Raw genomic sequence first — 24,333 nt, 5'->3', positions numbered from 1 at the left:
AGCAGGGGAAAAGACATGCATGCAGTTAAATCACTGATTATAGAGAAGAATGAATGAAAAGTGTCCATTTGAGTACTTATATACACGTTTTACACTGATTGCAGTCACTTCCTGAATGAAACGGCATCAACAATAGCAGCCACATTTAAGACTTTACAGTTGATTTCTTTCCAAACTCTCAGGTCTAGCGGGTATCATAATTTCTTTGCAGAGCATTTATTATACTCAGGATATTTAAATGACAGCAGATCTCACTGATCCGGAAATTATAGTCAATAAAAATGTAAAGTGAATTGAAGAAAAGAAATTATACCTTTTGGGGCATTAGTTAGCATTTATATTTGGAATTTTTAAAAAGAATTTCTTATTTCCATATTATTTAAAATATACATATTAGCGTTTTGTCCCTTGTTTGTTTGTTTTTTTTCTTCATATGTGAAAACAAATAGGAAAACATGTATTAAATATTTGTGGAGAAGAAAATGATTTCACATTTTTTTTCTCTGTAGGAAACTAAGGCCTGGATTTTGGTGGAAGTATTTGTCGAATTGATGTAGTAAATTTCTGCTGTATAATTTTATAGCTATAATTAATTATTTGTATTTTTTTTTAATAACAACTGGTTGTATAGTGTTTGCGTTATTGCTTGGAATGAATGAATGAATGGTCTTTTCATTAAATAATGCAAAAGTTTGTACATTTTGTTTTCATGTCTGATGGAAAACATCCAGCACATTTACATAACCAGCAACCAACAGCAGTGTTGCCTTGTTGGTACAGAGTTCCTAAAATCTACGCTCCTGTTTTTCCTGATAGTTCAAATATTTGTACAATTTCCTTTGTGGATATTTCGAAACAAGACAATTATAGAAGGAAGGGAGAAAAATGTGTCAAGCAAATAAATAAATGTGATGAATTAAGGGCAATTATTCCACAGTTTCTGACGTAATTAACACTGATTAACCAAATTACTATAAAAGTGAAAAATAATGACATGATCCGGTGCTGTTTTGCTGTTCAGAAACATAATTGCCTAAATCATTAGCACTGCAATTAGCAATCATGTCAATTCAACTGAGAATTATTGTGAAAATGTGATAACAGCTGGGTTAATGCTACATTTCACCATCCAGGTATTAAAATATACTCTGAACACTCATCGCAAAGAAGCACAAGGAAAAGAACAAAGATATATGAGTACAGAATAAACAAATAAAGAGGCAAAACAAGTGCTCTAATACTGATAGATTTCATCCGAATGGACACAAAGGGCCCGGTGTTCAAGATCGGTGTCACTCCAGGAGAATGATTAAAGGCGGTCCAAACGAAAGACCCCTCTCACTCTCCGTCTCCCTCCCTCTGTCACACATTCATTGTGGGCTGTGATGGAATTTAATATGCAACTTTTGTTATTGAATAACAGTCACATGTGTCTCAGCACATGCTGCTCGCAATATCTCTGTGAGAGCAGGTAATGCGATAGAGGCAGCAGGACCTATTCATCACTCTGGCCGCTCACAATGCGCTTTATTATTTTAATGCATTTCTCAGCAATTAAAAATGATAGATTGCAGCTTGTGGTTTCATCCAGGAGGTCTGGGTGTGTGATTGTGTGGTCACTTAAACCTCCAATTACTAGTGTTAGAGTGCAGCAAGAGAGTGAACTACCAATCTTTAAACTCACACACACACACACACAGAAATATTACACTCTTTTACTCCTGTGTCTGTCATATCTCCCTTCTGTAAATGAACAGCGCAGCACAGTGCCTCCCACCCACACTCATCAGAAACATGTTATGTTAATTAGTTAAGGACGATCGCATTACAGCTGATGCTCAATTAATTTGTAATTAAGCATTATTAGTTCAGAGATTTACCCATACGCCGCTCAAGCACAGGGGGACGCATGCGATCAGGTAGAATTGTTTGACCTGAAAATGGTAACTATCACTGTACAGTGAATAAATCCCAGTAGTTTCAGACTGTATATGTTACCTTAAGTATTTTACAGCAGAACATGTAAATGTAGATGTTAAATTCATAAAGTCTCCTGTATTTTAAATCTGATCCTGCTTTTCTTAGATGCACTTTCACGTATTAGGCACAACGTTAAAATCACATTCATGTCATGCCTGTGCATTTAACAGAAATATAATCTCATGCTCTCGTAACTATTTAAAAAAATACATTTTATTGTTAAGTTGAAGGGATGAATGTATATCTTCTTTTAAAAAATATTAATCTGCTAATCTAACAACTCTGTTTCCATCTTAATTCTCATTTGCATTAGCTGAAATGATCTCTGAAATATTTTTATTATCTGTTTTGTCACATGCAGCTCTAATCTTTACATCCAGCACTTGCTCTCTCTTGCACTGCTTTTGCAAAAGAAATGGAAAGAAATGTTGTGTTGTTTTGAATAGACACAGTGTCTGAAAAGGTTAACTGATGTAAGTATTTAGTGTTGTGTAATATCAGTTCATTTTTTTAGTTAACTGTTGTTTTTTTCTATTTCTATTATTCTATTTTTCACTCGAATGTACAAAAGGTTTGATATGCAGCCAGCTCTACAGCCGATATTAGTCATGCTAGCTACTACGAGCCCCCCGCTTTTACTCCATGGTGGGACAGCTTGGTGTTCCTTTTCATTTCTTTGCAAAATATAATCCATCATTAAGGTCTTTTTTAAATGCCCTATGCTTGTACGTCTTTCTGGAAATACGCTAGACAGTTCTGTGTACTCAGACGTAGTCTAGGATAGTACATATAGTAAGTGCTTTATTTAAGACACAGCTTTAATCTGCTCTCACCTCATCAAGTCCGTCTAAGATAGCAACACACACGCCACACGGTTATCGCTAACAAACACCCCCTAACCCTCACACTCTTGGGTTTCCTCTGTGAAGGACAATCTGCTCTACATTTGTCCCTGCCATCTTGCGCCTCTCTGCATGAGTGTCAGTGGCCTGTGTGTGTTTATATGTGTGCTATATGTGCTACTCCACTACATTCCACTTCATCCTAACAACAGGAATGTACATGGGAATGCATGAATATAAGTTTGGATCTTTGGATGCAGTCTGTGAACCTGAGTGAATGTGTAAAAATTTTTTTAAAAAAATCACTATTTTACTTTATGCATTTTCATGTTGCGCGAGTGAGAGATGGGCAGCTGTTGAGTCCTCTCCCGGCCCATAGGGGGCCTCACACCAATCAGCAGAGCGCAGTGGGAATCAATTATCACCAGAGGAAGGGGGCAGGAAACACCCCCAAAAACATATGACACATTGTCTAATAGAATAACAATCACACCTTAACACACACACACGCAGTGATCACCTAATGGCCTTGCACCTTTTGTTGAATTGAATTTTCATTAGTGTAATATAAAAACACTGCTGTTCAACCCTGAGCACACACTTGTCTAGTGACACTGTAAAAAATAACTTTAGCGCTAATGTTAACCATTTAATGGAAATTTGCTGGAGGAAAACGTGTAATACCAGATATATACCAGTACTACTGAACACTTGATTTGATTGGTATTGATTAACCTTCTATAAGATCAGCTCTGATAATATTGCTGGCTATATTTCAAATCACAGGTTTTATTTTTATTATTCTAGAATATGAATACACTTGTTCTAATGTTTTATTGTTTCTTTAGTGAGAGTTATTCAGGTACTTGCACAGTTTCCGGGTGAGGAGACCTTTTCCGAAGAGTCTCTAGTGTCAATGGAGGTAAAGTTGGTCTTTTACATTTCCTGACACTTCAGGTCAGAGGGTTTTCTCAGGACCAAAACTGGCATTTTGTTTGGTCTCATTAACATCAAAAGAGATGAAAATAACAGGCCATTGCCTCTATAATGTATGGAATTAACTTGTTTCATAGATATTCCACAGCATTCACTATATAAACAGTACATCTTCTTGTCTTTTATTCCTTACTTAAAAAATGTATATATTTACATTTACATTTAGTCATTTAGCAGATGCTCTGTCTAAAATGATGTCTATTCAGTACACAGTGTACTATTTTCAAGGTCTAACATTTTGTAGTGGGGTCCAAACACTTCCAGTGCAATAACTACTATTCCTTCCCACAGTGCGCTGTGATAACCATCACGCACCTTCAGTAAGGAAACTGTGATGGAAATGCTCTTCAGACTTTCTACAAAAATGGAAAGTAGATTGCTTTATAAAGTCCTTTCTATTTGATATGTAAATATAAGGTATAGTCAGTATGGTTACTGTATTAGCATTAGGTCAAATAATTATGCGGATAAGGAGCTAACTAACATTGAGCATGTTTATGTAAAAGAATGCAACGGCTGTTGCAGAGTGATGAGAAAAGACGTGTAATGTAGTGTATGTAATTGTTTACATCTGTCTCATATCGTATTGCTGTTATAGGGTTCGATGTAGTGCTCCCCATTTTCCAAAGAAGAGAATAATGGATAGGGGACCATTCTAAAATGCACTGAAAACACTTCAAACAATAACAATCTACACTTTCCATATTTTTCTGTTTGCTCAGATATACCGTACACACACACACACACACACACACACACACCCTTACACACACACACACACACACACACCCTTACACAAAAGAAAAATGTAAATCTGACAGAAGGTGGATGATGTCTCATGCGTCTTTCCCATGCTTCTTTCCCTCACTCTTTTTCTCTGTCTCGATTCATAAGCTTTACTTTACAATCCGTGACATGTTTAAAAAACAACTGATTCAACACATGTGACAAATCTAGACTGCACTTCAAACTCATAAAAACAAACTAATGCTGGTTCAGCAATCCTCGCAGGAGCAAAAAGGAAAATGAATGCGCTTCACACACTTACATATTTTGGTGGTATATTAAAATACCGTTTCTTAATGCATACTTATTCACCTAGTAGTTAAAGATTAAATAAAAGGCTTGAACAATGAAACGCCTAATGAATGAATCACTGAAAACAAATAAAATGGTTTAGTAACACATTTTATACAACTGACATACCCAAATGTTTGAAAGCTCTGTAATTAACAATTAGGTATTTACTAACTGATAAGTAATCATGAGTTATCTTATCAGTCCTGCTTTAATTACCAATCAGTGTATTATATAATAGCTTTAGTAATATAATAAATATTTGATATTCTTAGTGTTCTCACAAGATCCAACTCCAAAATGGTATAATCTAGTACTCTTAAAAAAATTAATTAATCAAATGATAGTCACTGATTGCTGGTTATTTATATTCGAGTAATGTATTGAACGTTTTTGGCAAAAATGGACAAATATTTGAAACTTTTGGGATATGAGTGTGCTGCTTCATTCCACACAGAAAGAGAGAGAGAGAGAGATTCATATATGAATACTCTATTTTTTATATATATTTATTTATTTTAATAGTATTGTAATTAATCATACTTTTGTAGGATGCTTGTAGTAGGATTTCAGATCCTTCCTCCATGCATGTATAACATTTCAATCTCTTATATATTTCGATGTGGACTTACCTCCTCGTTTCTGACCACAGATTTTCAGCAAGGGTTAAATACACAGACTGAGATGAACATTGAAAAACATTGATTTTGTTATCCTGCAACCGTCTGTGTTGATATGGATGATTTATTTTAATACAGTTTTCCCCTCACCTCACCCAAATATCACTTAAGAGGGTGCCAATATTTCTGGAGTTGACTATCTTTTTTATTTCTTACTTGGAAATCAAATACTGAATCATTTTTTTTAAGGCGCTTAATCATACAAATGGGTTCTCGATGCTTGTCAGCATATATGCGATGTAATATAAGAAATTGAATAAAGGCACTCAGATGTAAGTACGCTTTAGATCTATTTATTTAAATGCTGAAATGTATTTTTTTTATAATGCTCACTTCTTGAAATACGTAGTTCTGGTGCTACATAAATCATGTAGGATAGAGATGATATAATAATCTGTGTTTGTTTGTGTACGTGCGTGGTTGGGTGGGTTTGTGAAGATGCGTGTGAGTGTGTGTGACAGGTGGATCTTCAGCAGGAGGGGTAAGCCTGGGTCACCCCCATCTGGGGACCACAAACTCAAAGTTGCTCATACACACACACACAAACATAAACACACACACACTCACATGGACAAGAGCACTGTGAGAGCAGCTGCCCTGGTCCACCCCCACAATCCACAGACAGAGAGAAAGAGAATAAAGAGATGAAAATGAGAGATGGGGAGTAAGACCCATAAGGCGAGGGAGTGAGAGGAAGAGGGAAAGAACGAGGGAAAGAGGGAATGAAAGCGTGTGTGTGTGTGTGTGTGTGTGTGTGTGTGTAATTAATGTTTCGGGGTGATGGTCAAATTGAGTTGTGTGAAGAGAGCAGGCCGCAGGGCTTTCACAATTATACAGCCAAAGCACTGAACATGACAAATGACCGTCATTCATATGGAGCACAGAGCACACACGCACACACACACACACACACACAAATACACATGTCTCAAAGGTAATAGACACAGCATCAGGGAAATATTGCACTAAAATAAGTGGAAAATTTGACAAGAAAGTCTTGGTGTGTGTGAATGTTTCAGGTATAAGAATCCACTGTCATTTTCCCCAATCCAATAATCTTTCCATTCTTCTCTTATTCCTGTTTTTTCCAGCAGCAAATGTTTTGTCCTTCCCATTTCTTTGTTGTTTGGGTTCTTTCTTTGTCTTATCTGCATATCTTCCCTGTCTATCTCACTCCATCTGACTTCTTCACTCTCTCAATGATGAGTCCTATGGGAAGTGCTCTGCTAATAGGGAATCAATGGAGAACCTGCTCACCTTACACACCACAGACTAATCCTATTAAAAACACACACACACACACACACACACACACACACTTCAGCCTGCCCTCTTATCCGGTTTGCCTAATAAATGTTCTGGTGTGTGTGTGTGTGTGTGTGTGCGCGTGTGGTGTTTGTGTGTGTTCTAGCCTGAGGCAAGACAGGTGGAGTTTGGTTGCTTGGGTTGTTAGGATGCGCAGACAGCCCCAGGTCGGGGCCCAGCAGGCCGGATGAAGCAGGGTCTTACACTGAGTGAGTGGATGCCAGGGCCAGACACAGTGAGTCTGGTGCCAGCTGGTGCCATCTCCCCCTCCTCTGACCCCCACCCCGCTGTCAGCCTACAGGAGGGGTGAGGAGGTTAACAGCTAACGGAGACACAAACTGGATAATCGCCTTTTATTAAGTGACCTATGGTCCACGGAGAGAGGGAGAGACACACAAGTGAGTGAGTGAGCGACACACACTGTATCATCACACACACACAGGGGTAACAGGGCTAATTGGAGCTCAATAGAACCCTCCCTCTTGCAGTAGTGAAAGTAGAAATGTACTAGGCCAGTTGCTATCTAGTTCTCACACAAACACACACATATATATATACATACACACAACCTTCGTATCCTCCTGGTCTTCATTTTCCTGTGAGTTCTACTCTGTAGGATTTCAGTCATTTGCATTCATTCTCTTACATCCGTTTTGTCCATTCATGGCTCGGCAGTTTCTGACCAGCCCTCTTTGTTCACAAGCATGTGAACCAGCCGTGCATTCAACCATCAAACAACAGATCCTCTCTCTACCTCTCTCTCTCTATCTCTCCCCCCTCCCTCTCTCTCCCTCTCTCTCAGTTCTCAATTCAATCAATCCACTGCCCTCAAGGTGTTTGGAAAAATAGTGCAAAGCCAATTACATTCTTAAATTGCAAAAAATCAGGTTCTATGGTAAATTCTTTTTTTCTCCTCAAAGGACTCATATCATCTCATACTGCTCAATTTCTTCATTGTTCAAAGACTTTCCTAGACAATGTTTTACGAAACACAAAGAAAAGTATGTGTGTTCTCTGCTTAGAAAACATCAATATATATTATGCACATAATAATTTTTTCTTAAGATAATAGCTATTAAAATAGTGTCTAAGCTACCACACAGATATAGAAGTCAAACTATATATCTTAATAATGTTACTCTACTATTATTTTTCTTAACCTGCTAAATGTGCTTTTAACATTTACTTAGTACCTTTAAATGTGCACATATATATGATGAATATATACGACGCAAAATCTTCTTTTAATATTTACACCAAAGTGACATAGATATTGGTAGTAGTTGGGCTGCTTTGATTATTTCAGAAACTGCTGATCTCCTGGGATTTTCACACATGACAGTCTCTAGAGTTTACACAGAATTGTGTGAAAAACAGAAAAAACTGCGACAGTTCTGTGGGTGGAAACGCCTTATTGATGATAGAGGTCTGAGGAAAATGGCCAGATTGATTCAAGCTGCCAGGAAGAATACAGTATTACTGAAAATAATCACAGAATTTACAACCATAGTGAGCAGAGCAGAATTTCAGAATGCAAGAAGCATTGAACAACAAGGTTGATGGGCTGCAACAGCAGAAGACGACTTCAGGTGCCAAGAACAACAATCTCAGGCTTTCATGGGACTCACTGAAACTGGACAGATGAGGATTCAGAAAATGATAAATTGTCCAGTTTTCAGAGTCTGTGCTCATGATTGCCTCAGATTTCTGTTCTTGGTGACAGGAGAGGAACATAATGTCATCTTCTGCTGTCATAGCCCATACAGCACAGGATTTGATGTGCTCTTCTGCACACCATGATTGTAAAGAGTGCTTATGTTAGTTACTATAAACGTCCTGTCATCTCAAACCACTCTGGTCATTCTCCTCAGATCTCTTTCATCAACAAGGTGTTTCAATCTGCAGACCCACCACACACAGAGGATGGTTTTGTTTTTCGCACCACTCTAAAGGCTGTTGTCTATGGAAAATCCCAGTGCACCTGAAAAATCAGCAGAAATTACATGATGCAATCAAGTCAACATGGACCAGAATCTCAAAGAAATGTTTCCAACATCTTATGGAATCCATGCTTCAAAGGACTGTTTAAAGAACAGGAGAAGGTCCTACCCAGTATTAGCATAGTGTTCCTAATAAAGTGCAGATTTCATAATATTGCTGCTGCTGCTGCTGCTTTACGTTATTAACAGCTTTGTCTGGTATTTTCAAAAATATTAAGTCAGATTAGAAAGAGCAAGCTTCACTTCTGAAAGCTTTCACTTGGCTTTCTGATATCACTTAACAAAACTTTACTTGAACTGATCTAATAGAACATCTCATAAGATGGTGGTCAGGATTCCCCCAAGGGGAAATAGCAATTGGAAGTCAGTAAACAATGAAAACACCACACTGGTAAACCACATGTGCTTACATTTGAGGTTTGATGATAAGTATCCAGGCAAATAAGTCATTGTCAAAATAAACAAGTTATAAAATATCCAACCCTTTGGAATATCTAGTGGTCAGACATTTTTATATTCTTGATTAAGTGTGTATACAGTATACAATGTAATATCTATTCATTCTTTTTTTAACTAGGTCTCACTGCAAGTTGTATACTGTGTACACTATATGATACACTACACTGTGTACACTATACTGTGTGTAACAAATAAATTCTTGACTCATGAATCTTCAAATGTATATATTGGGTTACATGTTGAGTTTTCAATTTATTCATCTGGAACATTTCACAGCATCTGGCCAATCTCATTTTTGGCATTTTACGTGATGAAAACTAAGCTGTCATTGCTCAGATTTCAATGATACTATCAGGCCAGGGGTTGATGGTTTACTTGGTGATCATAGCTGTGACAAACCTAAAAGGACAGAGAGTCATGAGCTAACCTGTTTGCTTCAATTTAGCTCCAAAACATTTCGCCTTCAGGTATGTGTGCATACAGACATGTCATGTGAACTTGGAAAGTGGTCTACAGCAACTTTCTGGACTTCCTGCACTTTAGAATTACTGGATCACAGGCACAATATTAACCACTGATATAATACTGCAACTACAGTTAATATTTGCACATCTTTAAGGTCTGCTTTATCAACAGAAATGGTGCAATATGAAAAAAATGCAATTTAAAAGACAAAACCACTTTATACCAAAAAGGTATAAAGGTAGAAAGATTCAGCTTTGTGAGCCATAAAGAATGCATTTTCACCTGACCACTAGTGGCAGTATTGTACCAAACCTTTTCTTCTGGTAAAGCAATAGGTTTGGATTACATATCTGTGTATCAGATTTCACTTCTCAATTAATTTGATTTTGAGACGTACTCAGCTTCATATGCTGTACATTGCAGAAAAACTGTAGACCTGCAGGTTTTATATAATGTCTGTCTTAAACCACCATTTTGTCCAGTATTCAGGCGCAAAACATGTGTCTACACTTCCTCACCTGGAGATGATCTCTGGAGACATTTGAAATGTTTTTTTGTTTTTTTATTCCATGGACTATGTGGATCTCAGTCTATCAGATAAAACTCTGATGCTTTTGTGAATACTGTGTGTGTACTGTAATTGTTTTTGGAATTTTTCACATTGTTAAGGTCTATTTTGATTCATTTGATACCAGCTCAAAATAATAAAAACAAAAGTTTCTCTATGCAGACAGAACAGAATCATCTGGATGAAATTAAAAATGAAAGAGACCTTAAAAAACACAAAGAGAAATGCCGATGTTTACGCATCACAAGAAAATCTGTTGCATTCAAGTTTAATCAGAACACACAGCCTTTTACAATATTCAGCAATATGATGCAGGTGCAGGGTGATTCTCAAGTCATTCTCTGTCTACATATATATATATACATACATACATACATACATATATATATATATATATGTGCACACACACACACACAGACTCACTCATACTCCCTATGTGCGAATAACTATGGCACACAATTACTCAGCTCTTCACTAGTTCTTGTTCTCTAAACTTGTCTCACAGAACTCTCTCACTCTCTGCCTGTCTGTATCTCTGTCTCTCACTTTTAAGTAAATATGTGCATATAACAATATACACTCTCCAAAGTAAGCTTTAATGAAATCGTTGCAGGCCTTTTAATGCACAGGTGGAGGAAATATCAGACAAATTTTTATTAAATTTTTTCCCCACAACATTCTTCAGAAAGCTCCTGCATTTTTACCTACTTTTGAATGAATCCCTCAGAGAAAGCATGTTATTAATATCAAAGAGCATCAGACTATCATTTCAGATATAAGTTTATTAGACTATATGAATATAGACCTAAATGAGTTCCTTAGTTCACTGATGGAATCAGTTATGAAAATATTCATTTTAAAACACCCCCCTTGGCTTTTTTATATTCCTAGTTTTGAGTGTAATCTCAAATTTAAGCAACTGAGCAGCATGCTGTGACTGGTACTATCACTGTTCACAGAGAATGGAGATTTAAGTTAATCGGGTTTACCAAAGATTCCACGCAGCTTTTCATATTCTGTATGTGTGATCCACTTATATGGATGGTGTTGCAGCTGGAATTTATTTATTTATTCATTTATTTTTTTTAAGGAGGCTGATATGCAATACATTTGACAAGTTAGAGCCCGACATTAGGCGTCATTTCTGGTCTGTAGATCATTTGACGCTAAATGTGTTCAAAAGAAGCATAAAAAGTGTTCTTGGAAAATAAAAATCAATGTAAATTCAGACACTTTGAATTAAAATACATATGACCGTGGCAGAGAACATCTTGGAGAGCAAAGATCGGTGTGTCACGTGATTATATTTGACGCAATAAAATAAACTCCAATGAGAAAAGCGTTCACATTGAATATAGTTTGAGTTTTGGTTTGTTTTTCTCGCTTTTTTTTATGAGTGCAGTTTCCTCAGCCCGATCTTCTCGGTCATCTAGGTTTCTTTAAACTCTGTATCTTCTCAATAAACAGGTGGTTGTTTCAATGCGCTATTACTTACCATGTTTAATTCATATTCCGCCTTCAGTGTTGTTTAGAACGTAGGCGTATAAAAACCTTATAGGATAAGAGCCTTTATCATTTAATTCTGCATCTCCCCCGTCAAGCCTATATCTCTTTCTTCCCCTATGTGGATGTAAGTGTGTTCTTTGAATTTCACGCAGCTCTTTAGTAAACTTGGAGAAATTGATAACACGGCAGACAAGCGCAATAAAAACGGCGCCCGCGGCCCACCACCCGCAAACCCCCATTATGTAAATCCAGGGGGTCATTTCCGAGACAAATCGTTCACTTTTATTCCTTTATTTTTTCCCATTTTATACGGCTGCTTTTCTCCGGAGAATTGAGCATTTAATGTGTCTGCGCAATGATTGATATAATCTTGAATAATTTGCCGACGTTTAAGAGTCTTAGGACACAAGGCGCGGATTTTTCCCGATTAACTTCTCTTTACGCAAATTGTGAAAAATATCGCTAATACAAAAAAATAAGGCTTTAGCGCAAAGCCGTTATTAATAGGGGTCTAGCACAGATATTAAAACAGCCATTACGGTGCAGCTTGCATGTCTGAAAATAAAGCTGTGCCCTTCGGGTGAGATGGAGCATATGAAAGCATCTCGTTTTACCTTACACTGTAAAACGGACAGCACTTGCAAATATCACACACACACACACACACTGTGGTCAATTTATATGGTGTATCAATTTATGTGACCAGACGACATGCGTATGTAGAACCTAAGCAATACTGCATGAACTTAATAAATAGGGCATTAAAATGCACCATATACATCTATAGTGAAGTAAAAAAAAAACAATGCAAATAACTCATCAGACAAAAAAACAGGAAACACCAGTTCACACAAATCTCAAAAACCCTCGCGTTTCTCACTAGGAGGGAAAGGCATATGGCATAGAAATCAGCCAAGAGAGCATGTCGGGGAGTCGGGCCGACCTGCCAGAGAGTCTGCTGGATCACCGCTCATGTGCTGCTCTCCAAAAATCATTCACGGCTCAGACCCGCTCAATACCAATCCACAGAACTACATGTGAGAGGTCAGACACACAGTGACACTGAAACACCTTAAACAGTAAGATTTTTTTTTTTTTAATCATCATATAGCTTGTAAAATAAATACAACATTTTGTAATATTAGATCGGGCTAAAACGAATTACTTTATCAAAGTAAAAGTTAGTTGTCAATACTTTATTTATTTATTTATTTTTAATCTTTTATACATGTAGTTTCTAGTTTCTATGAATCGGAGAATGAATGGGAAAATATCAAGTTTGTAAAATTGGTCTATAACAAATTCTTTTTCCTTTCACTGGTGACGTTGAGACCATTGTGTAGAAAAATTAAGGGGAACTTTTACTATAATCAAGTAAAATATTAGCTATTTATCTGAACTGCAATAACGCACATCCGTCATATATTTTTTCATTGTGTAATTTTTAACAACAACAACAAAAAAAAAACATTGGTACTTTGGGCTCCATCTTCGAACCTTCAGCGACCTAAATGTCTTAAATATACATTAAATATACATTAACATTTACATTTCTGACATTCATTATAGACGTCCTTTGCCAGAGCGACTTACCGAAGTGCTTAACAGTCTCTATTAATAAACACAACCCCTTGGTCAAAGATTAAGAGTACAGTATGAACAATAAAACCCCAAAACATGGTCAAGTGGTATTTGAAAACAAGTTTTCCTTTATTCATGCCCACTTAAACTTGGGGATGAAATGAAAAGTAACTAGCATACCTTTTTGTCACCTATTTTGTTAATTAACCATCACTTATATCTTAATGTAAGCCACCTCACCAATAAGCTCCCAACTAAGTATCTAACTTTCATAAACAGAAACACTGATTTCTATTAGTTGCCTTCAAACATCTTATTTTATAGGCTAGTAAAACATTCATATCTTATTACTTTATGTTCAACAAAACTGATGAAGACCCAGCTACACTGCAGCCTCAAACCCTTAAGAGTTCTTCAACCATTCATTTCAGTGGACTGTGAGTAGAAGCCTACCCCAGAGCCACAGAGCTCCATGAAGAACAACATTGGAATATAAAGAATTATTAACCATGTAAAGTAAGTGAGCAACCAACGAGTAACATTTTTATTATAGGGATTTGTGCTGCAATAGAATAACGCCTAACACTTGCATTGCCAGAAAAAAAAAACTGAACTGAAACATTATTATCTTCAATCTTTTATTGCATGATTAACTTCTGACTTGTATAACCGCATCCAGATGGCTATCAAACATCCAGTTGGTCATGGGCTTGTAGGCTACCAACAGCGCTGTAAATGATGCCAACTAGATCCTGTTGTTAACTGTTAACTGTTTAAGGCTAACCCTAGCCTTAAAAATGCCAACCATATCTTAATTAACACTACTTGTGTGCTGTGTGTATATTGATGACTAGCTAGTTCCATTGATTTCTACCTCAAAATCACTGTTTATTGAGTGGGTGTGGCTAATTCTCAGAAAGGGACTTTACTCTTTATTCCAATTGTCCAATAAACATTTTAGGTGTGTATTCTTCTAAGATCCACCCACCAGTGAGTTTTTTTTAATATTATCATAATATGCTAAAATATTGAAGTAAGTAAAAACAGAGTTGAAGGTTGTTTGGGGTTTATTAAATTTATTTGTTTGATCATATTTTGCCTGTTGACCTTGTAATGTTATTTAATGCTTTTGTCACAACTGTTATTAAATTCTTAATAAAAAAAAAAAAAACTAAAGCAAGTTTAATAACTCCCCTTCCCAAAAAAGTTTTTAAGGATTCTTAACAATACTTTTCTAACAATTCTCTTAATGATTCTTCTGTCCTTTTGAGAGATCCCTTAAGGATTCTAAATAGAACCTTCATGCTATAGTACTTAAAGTATCTGTTCTGTAATGAGTGGAAGCTAAGATCACATGAAAAAAAAGCTATAAGTGTACTAAAGAAAAGATTTGATGCAGATTGTCTAAGTGAGTGTCCATATACGGAGCATGTCCTCCTCCTTCTCCTTTTCGGGGAAAAAAATGGACTACGATCAAGCCTGCAGAAAATTATAGTAAAATGTTGCATGCATTTTAGGTGGTTCTAAAATTTCTTCCTGTTGACCAAAGCTGGCCCACACTGGTAGACTTCCCTGGAAATGATGTGCTGAAATGGACTGTTTCAACGTGCGCCCAGAATAACCGAGCTGTCAAAGGAGTGCTATAAGCTATTTGTCAAAAGTGGCATGAATCGATTGTTTGAGTAGCCAACATGTCGCCACATTTAAAGATAACTAACACAAGGATCGGGTTTAATAGTTTCTTTGGATTTTACGTGAGAATCGATAATTAAACATTTATCTAAATGACTCATAATGCAAGAGTTTGTGCATTTAAACAGGCAGTTAGGTAACACTCTGTCGGACCGTAGATTTCTTCCAATATTAAGGGCTGAAATACCAAGTCGGAAAAAAGATATTTTATTTCTGAAAAATAAAAAGTAAATTTATTAAGAGTTTTGGTGAGAAAATTCCAAAAGAGAAATGTGTCAGATTCATTCTCTTTGTGCAATAAATGTGCAAAAAATGTCCCGCAAATGTACAAAATATGGCAATAAATAAGATGATATTTTAAATTTATATAGGAGAATATTGATGGTCGATACAGGACACTGTTTGACATCTTCGCGCTCAGCTCTACTGGGACATAAATCTATTTTTGTCAGTTGAAGTTAACCAATAGAGGGGCGAGGGTTTGACGTATTCGACCAATGAAAACACTACTTTGTGACTTTGGCATAATGCGAGAGGAAAATGCGACAGTTTGACAGGAATAAGCCCAGCCGAGGAGGGTTCAGTACAGATGTGACGGAATATGTCGGAATTTCAGAAACAGAACCGAAAGAAAGCCTCAAGAGAGAAGAAAATGGACAAACAGACTGTGAAATTGATCTCAGTTACATTGCCTTTTGCGTGATTTGCTTTTATTTCCTCAACCCCCGCTCGGGTTGTAAACAGGGAATATGGAAAGAGCCCATAGTCCGAGACCGGAGCAATCATCAAAACCAAGCCATGAGCCCATCCGTTTCGGCATTGACCGGATCCTCGGTTCCTCTGACCGACAGCATGGCTCTGAGAGCATCACGGACAGCCAAACCGGGAGCACCACGACATTCACTGCCCTGGTTGCCCCACTCTCTGCATTTCCTGGCACTTTAGAGGACCCGAATGAGTTCGTACCGAACAGGACTCTGGGACACCGCGGGGTGATCCGGGTCCCGGCGCACAGACCGCTTGGAGCCGCCATAGCGCCGCCTGTGGTGAGCGCAGCTCCGGGCTTCGGGCCGCTTTGCTTCCCCTGGGTGGATAATCACCGCAGATTCACCAAAGACAGACTACCAGGTAAAGTGAAACTTATAGGAAGGTGTACGATTAAATAGCACCCCTGTCTTTAAAGTGCAAAGGTGTATGTCACGTTAACTCATTTAGTACGAAGGGCTTTTTTATTCGGCCTACCATTAACATTAAAAAAAATTAATATAAATTGCTAGGATATTAAAGTCAGTTAATAAAACCCTGTTGTTAAATAAGAGAATAATAATTTTAAAGTTTAATTTAAAGTTTGCGTAATTATTTAAAAAAATTTATAACAAGCACCAGGATGACAATTCTGCCTCTTTCTTTTTCCTCCTCATCATCATCATCATCATCATCATCTTCTTCTTCTTCTTCTTCTTCTTCTTGCTAATTATATAAACAACAAAAACAAAACAACTATTATTATTATAATCATGATTCTATTGTTATTATTATTATTATTATTATTATTATTATTATTATTATTATTATTATTATTATTATTATTATGTTGTTGTTATTGCTTGCTTTATTATTATTTTATAATATTGTAGAAACAATACTGAAAACGGTTTAAAATATTTTAAAAATGTTGTACTGATCAGATTCATCCTTTATGAAGTTTATGTTTTTAATAGTCAGCTTTTCAACGGAACTATATTATTCTCTTTTCAATTGTACAAGAGTCGATAATACAATTATGAAAAATGTTTTATTATTATTATTATCATTCTTATTCTTATTCTTATTCTTATTCTTATTCTTATTCTTATTCTTATTATTATTGTTGTTGTTGTTATTATTATTATTAGCAAGCTGGATAAACTCACCTAGAAAATAAAACTGTTTTTCCTGCAAACTATAAGCCTTATATAAATTTTCTTCCTTTCTCCCTCTGATGTAACCCTTAAAGTTCATTTGCCAAACTCTCTTTCAGAATTAGAATTTTGGAAGCTAAGAACCCTTTATTATTCAATAAATTTCATGGTTTTTCTAACAAGCATCAAGTTCCTAGTCAGTTTAGCTAAATTGCAAATGCCTAAAAGGTTCTAGGTATTAAGAAAAACATTTTATTGTAGGGTTCTACATAAAACCTTTGGCCTAAGCATTATTCCAGGAATCTGTACACGAGGAACATGATAACGCGGATAAGAATCGAATTGATTCGATTCTTTTGAACAACCCGTTTAAATGAGTCGAGCTGTAGGGATTTGATTCTTGTAATTTACCAAAAAAACTGTATAGTGAATCCTTTAAGAGAAATTCGTTCAAGAATCGCCTTTCAAGGATACAAAGGGCACCTAGCCTTTTGAATAGGTCCAGTTAAACCACTTTGGAGTTATGAACACGGCGTCCTGTACATTCTGATACCTCACATGTAACAGTAATTTATATCCAGTGTATAGACACGTGAAAGCTGGCGTGTGGACCAGAATAGAGGAAGAGTATTCATTTTATTTATTTATTTTATTTTTTGCAGCTGTATTTTTATGTACCATTCATTATTTATGAATTACAGAAATACAATAACCATCACATAGATTAGGATGATGTATAGGTTAACGAGCATTATTTAAGCTTATGATAGAGCAGTGTTTAAAATTTTTGTAAAATTGCATTATGGACGTTTGAAATAAAGTAATATATAACAACTCCTATAGAATAGATCTTTATTGTCAGCTCTGTAGCTGTTTGTGTACACAATGTATCTCTGTGTGAATGGTTTGGCACCGTATCTTTTACCTGAGAAGCATGTGGTGTACCTGCAAATAGTTTCAGCCTAGATCTTAAGGTGAAAATTATGTATCTTTAATTATTGTTTTTTATTATTCAAATTTAGATTCACATAACATGGTGACAGTTCCATAGCCTAGAAATGCTACAGCAACATCTTGGAATGGTGCCTTTATTTCCTAGAGTGTGATACTTCTGAATTCAAATCTGAAAGAAAAAGATAACATCATTTTTTCCCAAAACAGTCCAGACTAAGTACAAAGGATACAAAAACGTGAATTAAAGATTGTGAAACCTGATCACAGAAGCAGTCATTTCCAAGAATATGCCTACGTGTGTTATTTTGTGAGTTTAAAGAAAAAGAAAGAAAGAAAGAAAGAAAGAAAGAAAGAAAGAAAGAAAGAAAGAAAGAAAGAAAGAAAGGTCACGCTTTAAATTACAGTCTGTTACAAAGCTGCAGAGGATCACGTGGTTTCTCCGTCTTGAGCGGCCCATGTGGCCTTCTTATTTTCCTTTCTTTGCGCCTTCTCTGCCTCAGACACTTATCTAAAAATGTCTTCAAAATTACACGCAAAAACTTTTTCAGCGACTCGTAGCTCAAAAGACACTGGATTTGGTTTCAGATGTGTTTTTACTGTAGGCTATTTAAAGAGAAATTTTATTTGAATATATATTTAGGACAAATTTATACAATATACAATACATCTGCATCTTGTTAAGGGGCTACAATATTTTCAATTCTAATATCTATTATCTTGTTCCATAGAGAATTAAGGCTATATGTCGTGCATGTATATATTAGCATGATAACTGTAAATAGGCCTTGGAGACTACATGGTCAGTGATATTTTGTTTGCTCGCCACACGCTGATGTCTTGTTTCTCAATGTGCGACGGGACGCTGCTCGCGCGGCTCCGGGTCACACTGATGCTTAATTCGGTGGTCTTATGCCTCGGTTCCAAACTTATGTCGGGACTCTGTTCCCGATTTCTTCCTCCACAACATCGGTATATCCAAGTGAATATCACAAATCCACTGAGAAACTCTGCGTGTCCTCCTGTATAGCCAAGTATGATGCAGTATCCGATACGGATGTCGGTAGACGGAGAGTTGATGTCCATCAGGATGTGGTTGTACCAAGCGATAGGGATGATTGCCAGAATCCCGGAAGAAGAGATAAGGAATCCACCGAAACCTGCCAGCTTTATCTTCGGTCTGTCGGTGCAGCAGGTGGTTCCGATTGTCAGCAGGGAAAGACCGATTAAAGTCACGATCAGAGACGCCACCATCATCCTGCGCGCGACCTCGATGATCTGATTATTAAAGTATTCAGTGTCCTCGTGGTTGCACAGGACGTCCCTGGATTCTGTAAAGGACCTACAGATATCCCAGATGCCTTGGTGTAAAATTAATTCTGAGGGCTGTCCAATGAGGTTGTGGATGGTGCGCCAGTTTGGTGCCACTGTACTCGTCAGGGTCAAGATCCAGCCGCAAGATGCGGAAACTAAACCGAATATTATAATTCCCGGGATTTTCATGGTCTCATACGCACACTATGTATGTTTAGAGTAATGTATAAGTCTAACCACTCATTCGTAAAAACCGAAGATTTTTCGGAGTTTTATGCACTTATAATCTGATCCTGGACAGGGGTGTACCCAGAAAACTCCCACACTTCTGAATGTATCACGTGGTCAGCCATTCAGTGGGAATCAAAAGCCCTCAGGTTTCTATAGCATTGTATTACAGTGTAAGATAAATGGATGGTGTCCACAAAAACGGAGTGTTAGATGTCTTGCAACGTCTAAATGTCAGGGCAAGTGAACTTGCTGGATGAGGATTTTTCTTAAGCGTCAACTCGATCGATTGCCATGTAAATTTTTATTGTGCCTTATGTTATTGTACTGCGTCCATTTTTATTTCAATTCTTGGCACCTTCTCATGAATGTCGCTGCTTGGTTTTGTTATTGTATTGTGGGAAATGAGCTACACCTTATTCACTTGCTTAAGGACAGATTATTCTCATCCTGCAAGCCTTACGCGAGGCCACTGAGAGCATCTTAAATGCCACTGAAATAGTAGATTATACAGTTTTGTGCGAATAGGTGTGAATAGGTTTATTATGTAAAGATGAGCTTAGAAATAATCCTAAACCTAAGGAAGAATGAAATGTCCGACTTTCATGTTTCATGTGGATGGAAATCACTGTTACTATACTTTGTTTTGTGTATTTTATATGACCAGTTTAAATTTAACTATATCTCAGTGCTAAACTAAACGAAGAATTAACCTTATTATTAATTTGTCCTATTTACCAATCATAGGCCTTCTATTTATAATACCCTTACAATACCCTTTTCAACATTATGCTACTAATTTGACAATTTCAACGCGTTTACTTTGCAAATGTATTTGTTCCTAATGCTAAACCTGTATCCAGCTTTTGTACAGGAATGCTACCCAGTACACCCTTACGATGTTCCCGTTGTCTAATAGATAGTGTGTCGTTTTCAATTTCCTACTTTTTTTACAATTTATTTATATATTTTATTTAGAATTTATTTATTTATTTATTTATTTATTTATTTATTTATATTCCAACACTCATTTTTTATTATGACCAATTGCCAGGCGTGTCCACTTTCCTTTGACTTTTAGTCTTTCTTTTTTTTCCAGCTCTACTAGCGTTGCCCATAACTCGGCGCATTGGTCACCCATACCAGAACCGCACACCTCCCAAGCGGAAGAAACCACGCACGTCATTTTCCCGCGTGCAGATCTGCGAGCTGGAGAAGCGCTTTCACCGGCAGAAGTATTTGGCCAGTGCTGAGCGCGCGGCTCTCGCCAAAACGCTTAAAATGACCGACGCCCAGGTCAAAACGTGGTTCCAGAACCGAAGAACCAAATGGAGGTGAGTCAGATTTTAGATTTTAGAAACCGATGTCCTTTAACATATTTGATATAGCTTTCTGAAAAGCTGAATCTCTAATGGTGCACTTTATTATAAGATTCATAAATACTAATACACTGATGCATAATACTTTCATAACGTTGAGTTAATAAGCGCACATGCCTACATCAGAAAATACCGATGCGCATACATTAATAATTAAGTATTAACATTGTTAACCCGCTCTTCGAATTAATGCCATGAACTGCAATATTAACACATAGTTAACATTGTTAATTGTCTTTTTTGCGCACAAAGTTAAGTTTGCTTGCTAGACTATTTATCTAACTTAATTCGCATTGTGAAGACACTGTTTATTTTAGTGTCTGTGTGTGTGTGTGTGTGTGTGTGTGTGTGTGAGCGCGTGCGCTAAGGATTAGTGAATGTATAATACATCATTTTAAAAGAATTAGTAAGGTATTATGTCTTTATTTACGGATCAGCGTTACCTTAATAAACTTAAAATCCTCTAAACCGTATTTTTTAAACCACTAGTCACTTTCCACCACCTCTAGAAATTCAGGAAAGGGTCAAGTCCACTGGACAACGTGTTTGACATGGTGTAAACCTTCCCAGTAAAATATAGCCAGTGTCTCAGAACGTCTGTCTTGCTTTCTCTCTATAAAATAAAATTGACAAAAGTTATGTAATTTGTAAAATAAAATACTGTTCAAACCAGTATGATAGTTTAAAATTTGTAGCAATGCTCTTTTACTGTATTTCAGTACTTTTTAATTACTAAGTTACTAAAACAATGATTATATATTGTAAAATCATATATCAGTGTGTGTGTATATATATATATATATATATATATATATATATATATATATATATATATCACCTATATACATATGTATAAGCGTATAAGGTGATGTTTAAATTGTACAACCCTTAATACGTCCCTAGGAGACAGACAGCGGAGGAGAGGGAGGCCGAACGCCAGCAGGCTAACCGGATGCTACTGCAGCTGCAGGCTGATGCCCTCCAGAAATCGATCAGTGAGTCAGTGCCTGTAGATCCTCTCTGTGTGCACAACTCTTCACTGTATGCCCTGCAGAACCTGCAGCCATGGGCTCAAGAAAAAGCAGGCAAAATGGCCACCACTACTTCACTGGCCTAAATGAATACTAAACCAATGAGGAGTGACTGTGATAGTGCAACAACTAATCATCTGGGAATGTGTTACAAGCCAAGTAAGATAAGCTTTATGATCTTTGTATCATATTGGATACATAGGTTAGACAGTGGAAAGAAATAATCTGATGAACCACCAATATGAGCAAAGCTGTAGACTTTTCTGAGGACACAATCAGATTTATACTATCTACATTCTGGGAGGAGAGCACTATTGATCAGTATCATAGCAAATATGCATCAGGAGAATTTCCTGTACTCCCAATGCTTTATATTAAATATAATGGCTCATCCACGGTCTTTGAGTTGATATTGTTGCACAACAATCTTCAGAACTCAGTACTCTGAAACGTATCTGAAAGGTGGCTTATTTGTGTGAACAAAATGTATACTCATGTATACTGAAGTGTATACTGAAATGTTTACTATTGTATAACCGTCCAGGAGTCAAGCAAGAAATAACACTGCAGTGGAAATTGTGAATGTAAAATAATGCAAGCAAGGTTTATGATTATATAACGTTTATACTTCCTTTACAACATGTTTTCTTTTCATGGTAGACAGAAAGGACAATCCATGTCTGCAAATCCATACCTTATTCAAAACAAGCAACTTGTAATATCTAAACACCCGGGCAAAAACACATTATTGTTGTCCATCATTATTTTTTCCTCCATTTTTAAGTCCTGTCCCAGCTGATGTTCCAGTGTTGTTTGGCACAAATATAGACTGTGGAATGTCTGATTATATGTTTGACTTTTTATATAATTGAGTATAGTGTACATTTCTACTCATTGCCAGTGACTGTGTTGTTGAAAATGAAGTTTACTTTTCTTCTGAATTTCTTATGATTACTTGCATTGCGACTAATAGTACTGAAATGAAATGTGTCTTGGGCTTCTACAAAGTGTTTTGGGCCAAACTACAGCCTAAATCTTGGCCCAGTTTCATTACCATTACAGTACAGAAAGTTACCATGTTGTAATTCTTGGATGCCCAGTAATTAATACAAGCCTTGTAAATCACTTTGCATAGGAACATGGTTGAGACAAACCGAAGTTCCGCCTTTAAAGGGAATACTCCAGGATTTTCACTCTCTGTGTAGTGCATCTGCAGCATATGTGTGATTACTGCTCACAAGAATTTCCCTGTACTTTGAAAATAACAAGAAACAAATTTGAACTCTAAGTTATGTGAGTGAATGTTAGTTTTTATTGTTTATTTTATTAATGTTTACGTTTTTATATTTACAAATTATTATAGACCTTTTTTCGAAAAGTATTCACATAAAAGTATTTGTCTATACATGTAGGTTTAAACTGGCATTACAAGTTTACTGACTTCCATTATAAGTGAGGTTTAGATTTAGGTCACGTTGTTTTCTGTACTTTATTAAGTTTAGAGTAATGCATCGAAACAGTATCTGTTGTAATCACACATATACTACAAATCCTGTGGACAGAGATTAGGTTTATAAGTGTGGTCTTACTTTATAAGTGTCTTTATTATGTGCGAGATAGACGTAAAATACACAGGCAACTATATATCTAGTAAGAGTCTCTGCACTGTAACAAGTAGATTACAGATATAAATACATAAATGCACACACCTTGTCTTTTTCTGCCACTGTAAGAATAATGGCGGTAATAACTTTTGTATGAACTTCTAGTTTTGCCTATACATTCATTATAAGTACACAGGAATTGTCTGCCTATTGAACCATAAAGATATGCAATTGCTGTAAATTACAGGTCTGATTTGCTGACCTGTGACAAGGCAAATATACCACAGAAATGATAAAAAATAAAAAAAAAATAAAAAAAGTTAAGCTTTAACTTTTGTCAAGATGCATTTTTACACAGGATTTACTTCTGTAATCTATTAGTAATAGTGTATAAATTAACAGCAGTTACATTACAGTTGCCTGCTTGGATATTAGACACAATATTATAGGCACGTAATATAAAGTGGGAGCACATATGCTGGAATATTCCTTTGTATACAAACACTTTGTTTTCTTAATGAAGGGCAAAATCCTTTATGTTGGTAAGTTTCCACTCATAGACTAAGCCTGGTCTTAGACTAAATTTCAGTGTTATTTAAACCCTTTTTATTCCCAGATGAGGATTAGTCTATGTCTGAAACACTAGGGCTATATTCGACTTCTTTCTAAACACGAGTGGAAAATGTCTATAATAAAATATACAAAACTTTGTTATGTAAATAATATCGATCATTATATACTATGAAGATGTTTTGACATGTTTGTCCTTCTTAA

At 36.4% G+C, this 24,333-nt stretch overlaps 2 protein-coding genes across 2 annotated transcripts; one reads left to right on the top strand and one right to left on the bottom strand.

Moving 5' to 3' along the window:
* Window positions 1-15,694: 15,694 nt before the first annotated feature.
* LOC131365221 (T-cell leukemia homeobox protein 3-like) lies at window positions 15,695-24,297 on the top strand. Its single transcript, XM_058408905.1, has 3 exons — window positions 15,695-16,279; window positions 20,645-20,879; window positions 21,828-24,297. Exons 1-3 carry the CDS (start codon window positions 15,901-15,903, stop codon window positions 22,039-22,041), a joined length of 828 nt encoding a protein of 275 aa, XP_058264888.1. The 5' UTR covers window positions 15,695-15,900; the 3' UTR covers window positions 22,042-24,297.
* LOC131365222 (claudin-23-like) lies at window positions 18,775-19,506 on the bottom strand. Its single transcript, XM_058408906.1, has one exon. It carries the CDS (start codon window positions 19,504-19,506, stop codon window positions 18,799-18,801), a length of 708 nt encoding a protein of 235 aa, XP_058264889.1. The 3' UTR covers window positions 18,775-18,798.
* Window positions 24,298-24,333: the final 36 nt, after the last annotated feature.

This window comes from Hemibagrus wyckioides, linkage group LG14, assembly GCF_019097595.1.
Source record: "Hemibagrus wyckioides isolate EC202008001 linkage group LG14, SWU_Hwy_1.0, whole genome shotgun sequence".
Lineage (NCBI taxonomy): Eukaryota > Metazoa > Chordata > Actinopteri > Siluriformes > Bagridae > Hemibagrus > Hemibagrus wyckioides.
Note: the sequence above shows the minus strand (reverse complement) of the source record. Positions and strands in the feature narration are given on the sequence as shown.